The following is a 6257-nucleotide window of genomic DNA, read 5'->3' as shown; positions in this document are numbered from 1 at the left end:
ACCATTTGACCATTTCCAAAATATTTGGCCTAATTAGCGATGAAAATATGTCTATTAATCAAATCTCGTTTCATGGAAAATGACTGGACTTGATAATCAACAAATTGTTTAAGCGCTTTGTTTAGGTGAAAAGGCCAAAATTCTTCAGTTCTTAAAACATTTTTCATCTTCTGGTCCTCGAAGTCTTCTCGGACACAATACTGAATATTTAGGAGAGTTGGTTTGACAAAACAAGCCAACAAAATATCAAGATGATATTCTCAATTGGAAAACTGTGATGTGCAATTTTCCTAAATTTTCTCACATTTTATTGATCAAACAATTACTTGATTATTCAACCAAATAGCAAGATTAATCGCTAAAATCTTTTAAATCCCAGACGTGTCATGTACAAGGTTCTGCATTTATTCTAAATTTTTCTGGATGTATTTGTTCTGGTTAAAACTTGACTTAAATGATTTGGAGTCATATCTTGTTTCTTTTTGATATATATATATATATATATATATATGACTTATGCTCGGCTTAAGTCTCAAGTGTACAGCTCTTTCTTGGATCACTGACCTCGCATATCAAACTGGTGACGTTAAAGTTACATCAACAGTCCATTCCCCATCGCCTTATGCATCCAGTGTCCTTCACCCGTCACCACACAGCGGGGGCTTCAAACAGGTAACAGGTGTGTGTGTGCGTGCGTGTGTGACACAAACATGCAAGAATGTGAGAGGAAAGTGCTCCCTTATGTGGCTTTTGTAAACACATCCTAAAACAGCCAGTTGCACAAACTTGGCCAAGCAAAGAAAGAGCAGTACCGGCCTGAATATGTTTGCAAGGACTACCCTCTAGTGGGGAACGAGCGCTCCTGCCCAGGCAGCATGCATCATGGGTGATTGCAGCTAAAGTACTGTACACTTAAAAAGTTTGACGTGAACTCATTGTACTTCATTATCTACGCTTTTCATAAGACAGACAAGAACTGATATATGCATAACTGTATTCATAAGATTACAACAAACACGGGTAACAACTTATTTCTTTATTGTACCACACTGATCTATCATACAATACGCATTAATCCCTTGCTTGAGTATCTCCATTCATTGGTACTGCCTCGGCCACCCTCTGTCATTAGTAGCCTTTCACAAACCTTTGTGTTGGATGTAAAAGCACTGTAATATAAAATACAACACTCTGATAAAACTCTGCATCTAAAATAAATTAATTCATTTAAAACAAAACCATTATCCCAGGAATAGCATTGTGACTAGTTTGTTTAAAATCAAAGTAAATATATTCCAGCCAAATGTAAGTGGCCAGCCCAAGCAGCTGACATATTTAAGGCAAATGAGACTATGAGGGAATACAAGCAGAAAGCCTTTACCGTATATACACAGAAGTATAGCATACTTATAATTTATAATGTTCCACGTGTGACGTGTTTTTGCTCAATTCAACACTGTCCGAAGCTCTTCAGTCTGGACCTGCCACTCGTCGGGCTACATGCAGTACATAATGTATATGAAGGAAACAGAAAAACACATCTCGTCCCCAGTCTCACCACGTGTTTATATTTAACCAGTGTTGGGTGAAACAGATGCACATGACAAGGCGGACAATGGCACGAGGCTGATCTGTACATGGCTCTTGAAAGAAGGAAAATGAAGATGTACTCTGTCCTTCACGGTCCATAAAGTTGGGTGCAGTTGCTATTCTCTCATGTGTGGTGTTTTACATCTCCGTTTCTTCTTTGTAACTTCAGCAAGGAATTCAAAAAGGCCTAGTGGATAAGAAGTGAGGGAGTCCTCTCACTGGTATTGTCTGTAGTCTCCAAAGGACGAGCTGGGCATGGGGGCCGGGGCCGGCTCCTCAGCAAACTGGGGCCCTGAGAGACAGAAAAGGTAAACAGTTAACCAAGAGGGCAAATATCCTTAAATATAACTACAACAACATCTGAGCTGGGCCCAAATTCCACACGACATACTTATTCCAGGCAGATTTTAGTATGTTGTGTAGCACAGCAGCTCATTATTATGTATTATCAATTAATCTAAAAATTGCTTTCACAGTTAATGGAGTAATCAATTACTGCATAACACCAATCAGAAAATAGGTGTAGTAGGTGGTGGTGGTGGTGTAAATAAAAGATCAGACAACAAAAAAAATATTTTTAATCTTCAGAAGAGCACTCAGTAAACACAGACTTTTGTATACCAACTGCAAAAGCAATATCCTATTCTAATAAGTATACAATAAATACTTCATATTATTTATATGTAGTACAGAGGTTGGACACATTATTAGAATCAAACCTTTTTCACAGCAGACATTGTGAGGAAAAGCGCAGCTGCAACTAATAACACTAACGAGGGCTCCGCTGTGTGTCACAAATAGAAACCATTGTTATTGTGATTGATTACACCTGTGCTCTTCCTGCTGTAACCTGTCCAAATGTGTTGCGTAACAAAAAGGACCGTCATCGTTGTCAGGTGGAAAACTTTTGTGTTTTTCCTGATAACAAGATGTTCTGTGAATTTGGAATTGTGATAAAACGTTTTAAAACACTAATTAAACTGAAAATATAAGACGATCCAGCTTAAAACCAGGCTTTTACTCAGTCTTTAGAAAAACATTACACCTGGTATTATATTACAAGTTATAGCTTGCATTGGGATTAGATGCTGTTTTTGTGTAAAGCATGCTAGCAGGTGGAGAGGTGACTAACGTATCTACACAGTATAGTCAACAACAAACAACTTGTCAGGTGAAGGGCAAACAGAAGTACTTTGTCTCTGCTACAGCAGAGGTCATGTTTCACAACCACAGACTGACTGACTGACTTCTGATCTCATGTAAGGGAGGGAGAGATATATATATATATATATATATATATATATATATATATATATATATAAAAAATCATCAAACTGTGTTCTCTGTCTGTGCGATATCCTTTACGTCATAAATTATTCAATGACACAAACGTTCAATTCCACAAGTATTACTCACCAGTTGGGAACTGTGAAGAGGCAAATCTAGTAAGCAAGATCCCAGCGCCCTCTATCAACGCCAGCAGGATCCCTCCCATAGCTGCAGACCCTACCATGGCTACCGGTCCATCTGCAGAGGAACAGGAAACGGTAATCTATCAAACCAATGTGTAATCCTCGAGCTCCCAAGAAATAGAGTCAGCATTTCACCTCTACTTCTGGGTCCAATAATGATGAATTAACAGTTATAAAAAAAAAAAAAAGCCAACTAATAACTAACATCAGGGCAAGACTCTGGGACAAACTAACACCGATCTTATAATCTCCACGTGTAGTGCCAGCCTATAGTTAACGTTAACGTTAGCCGTCTTTGTGTTTGACGGATGTGGCCAATGGTGGCTGGTTGGACATTTTTGTAACATATCGCCAAACCCTAAAGCAAACACATATCCACTCTTTCCTTAACGGTAGCCAAACATTGAATACTCTTACAGATGTTTCTTTGCACACTCTAACATCACTGTTTGCCTTTTGCATGCATGTGCTATCTGTTCAACTTATGGCTGCCAGCTTCTTCTAAGCTTACTCACTTCTTGCAGCGAGGATAGCTCCCGTCATGGCCCCACTCGTGATTGAGTTCCAGGGATCCTCCTTCCCTCGTACTTTTACTAAACCACAGTCAATCATGGAGAAGAGGCCTCCCCATACTGCGAAGCTTCCTGCAACCCAAAAAAGATTCACTCCAGTTCAATAAGAAACAAGTTAGGCGAACAACTGTAGACTTAAACAGAACATCAACATGACATATTAAATTGACAACAGCCCTTGTTCTTTTCACTTTCAGGCAGATACTATTTAAATTCAGCAGTCATCCTCACCTCCAAGTTGTGGGGCTCTGGTCTTGATCGCAGTCATGCTACCTTTCATTCTGTGGTTCATACCCTACAACAGAGAGCAACACAAAACACACATCAATGGAAATTCATTGACAATTCAAGATACCTGCATTTTCGATGAAAGACAAAAATGCAGAATATGACAATTGAAGACCCGGAAAATGCAAGTTGCAATGTTGTGTTTTTTATCTGTTAAAATCATGTAAATGTTATCATACAGTAACACTGCTAAACCAAACTATCTCTAACGCTGCATGTAGTATGATCTGTATAAGGAAGTCATAATTGTTGTATTTGATTGAGACAACACGGCAAAGAAAAGTGTTAAGTTGCATGAGTGAACTTACTGAGGGTGAATTTCTGAAGCCTTTGACTGCCTGAAATATTCCTCCTCCAATAGCTCCCATGGTGAAGGCTCCCCCACAATCGTCCACGATCCTCCAGGGGCTGAAAGCGTAAGACAGCCATTAGCAAAGGTCATCGTCATGCACAGTACAAAGTTGCATTTATATGGGTCATTATCATGATGTCATAGATCTCTGATTGCAGGTTCAATCTTGATATGCCTCATGAGTATGGATTGGAAGTTGAGGGTAATGGGAGAGGAACAAGCACTTGCTAAATATTGATAATATGGAAATAAAATAAAGCTTATCTTAAAAGTTTACTTAGTGTTTCATTTGGACAATGACATTTTTAAAAACACAATTATATCACATTACATAAACACTGCATGTCAAAAAAAAGCATCTCATTATAAATCCATTAAATAAAATATATTCTGTAAATCTCTATCACGACTTAAATATCTGTCTTCACTGTTTACTTAGATTAAGGGCATCTCTACTTAAGCAGAACTGGTGAAAGTGAATAGAAACTAGTTTATTTTCATTTATTTTAAAGCTACTAAATGCTAAATAAAAGCAGTGCAAAACAATCATTTCTAGAAAATGTCTTTATTACCTGGTTATTACACCATGTACCACCTGGTCTGGAGATAATTAAACGTAATACAGGTCCTGGACCTGTTTGGTACCAGACCGTGGGTATAAACCTGTCACTACTGCTTAACACTGGCAACATACAGACATCCACCTCGATACAATCAAGCTCAGTTCCTGCGTTTCAAGATAAATTGGACAAGTCTCCGAGCACCCTTCAGCAGCTGTTGCACAATCCCAGGCTGCCCCCGGCAGATAATGATAGCACACAGGTAGCTAACTATGCTAGCTTAGCAACATGCTAAAGCGACTTTCTTAACTGAAACGCTGCACTGATGAAATTGTCACAGCGGGGCTTGCTGCTCACTGTAGATCATATAACACTTTGTACACGCAGTGACCGGAGTCCGTTAACTAAATGTAATGACACGTGAGCGAGCAAACCGACAAGGTCACTAACAACGTGATAGAGCAACGACGGTCTGATGCTAGCACACACCGCCAATGCATCTCTATGTAAAGTTAGCATTTGTGCTAACGACAGGTAGCCAGCCGGATTAGAGACGTTTCGTGTTATACCACATGTTGTAACATAGAAATAAGTACAAACACTAGAAGTGGTAGTTACCTCACATAGAGGACTCGGTAAAGCAGACGGTAAAAATGCCATTTTATCTGGTTTTAAGACTCACCATGGTTCTCTGGCATACTCCTCCATCTTGTTCTTTTGCTGTTCCCTCTGGCGTGACGCTTATCGGCAAGCTGACGTAACTACACAACGTGATGCCTTAAAGGAGCGTTTCATGTGTTTTAAGCGCCGCTTATACGCTAGAGGGAGATGTAACATTGTGGGAACATCTTATTATCTGGTAAGGAAAGTCAACATTTTAGATTGTTGCTTTGTTATCCTGACTTTTATTTAGCATTAGAAAATTAAAATTCTGTGTGACCCTGTGGCCTACTCACCAGCAGTTGTTTATTTATTAACGTCAGTGGTTGACCCTGGGAGTCCAATACCAAAGTAACCAAACGCCCAGTATTGGGGAGAAGGAGGTACGCTTTGCAGCCATACAGCTAAACAAGTCATTATAAAGTGTATCCTTTTATTATAGATGTATTAAGTAAGCAAGCACGATTACAATCAGAATTTGAAAGCTTTAGGATTGGAGGCAATGGAGGGGGGGATAAAGTATAGACAGATATGACAGTACACAGTATTTAAAGTTATAGAAATCTAAAGAAAACAGGTTTTCAGGATTAGATTTTCAAAGTGTTCATTCATTTGGCCCCTCAAGGCCCTCAAAGACTTAGCAGAGACTTAGAGATTTAGCAATAATAGTACCAGTAGCAAGAAATAAAGCACATCTTCCTTAGTCTGTGATAAACGGGTGGCCCATGGAGAAGTATGCCAGGTATCTGTGGTACTGCAGAGG

The 6257-nt window shown here is 39.2% G+C and overlaps 1 protein-coding gene across 1 annotated transcript; it reads right to left on the bottom strand.

Moving 5' to 3' along the window:
* Positions 1-1021: 1021 nt before the first annotated feature.
* timm17a (translocase of inner mitochondrial membrane 17 homolog A (yeast)) lies at positions 1022-5655 on the bottom strand. Its single transcript, XM_076111026.1, has 6 exons — positions 5517-5655; positions 4231-4330; positions 3866-3929; positions 3578-3706; positions 3007-3117; positions 1022-1882 (listed from the first exon to the last, which is right to left on the bottom strand). The coding sequence occupies exons 1-6, from the start codon at positions 5540-5542 to the stop codon at positions 1806-1808; spliced, it is 507 nt and encodes a 168-aa protein (XP_075967141.1). The 5' UTR covers positions 5543-5655; the 3' UTR covers positions 1022-1805.
* Between the last annotated feature and the right edge of the window lie 602 nt (positions 5656-6257).

This window comes from Anarhichas minor, unplaced genomic scaffold (assembly GCF_050575085.1).
Source record: "Anarhichas minor isolate MPS153535 unplaced genomic scaffold, ASM5057508v1 ptg000043l, whole genome shotgun sequence".
Taxonomy (NCBI): Eukaryota; Metazoa; Chordata; class Actinopteri; order Perciformes; family Anarhichadidae; genus Anarhichas; species Anarhichas minor.
Note: the sequence above shows the minus strand (reverse complement) of the source record. Positions and strands in the feature narration are given on the sequence as shown.

Bases quoted from the DNA above. Each gene is read 5' to 3' on its own strand.
- timm17a (XM_076111026.1), bottom strand. From the start codon at position 5,542: ATGGAGGAGTATGCCAGAGAACCATG. The intron at 3,930-4,230 runs GTAAGTTCACTC...TCTCTGTTGTAG, and splicing joins GCTTCAGAAATTCACCCTCA to GGTATGAACCACAGAATGAA. The intron at 3,707-3,865 runs GTGAGGATGACT...TTTGGGTTGCAG, and splicing joins CAGAGCCCCACAACTTGGAG to GAAGCTTCGCAGTATGGGGA.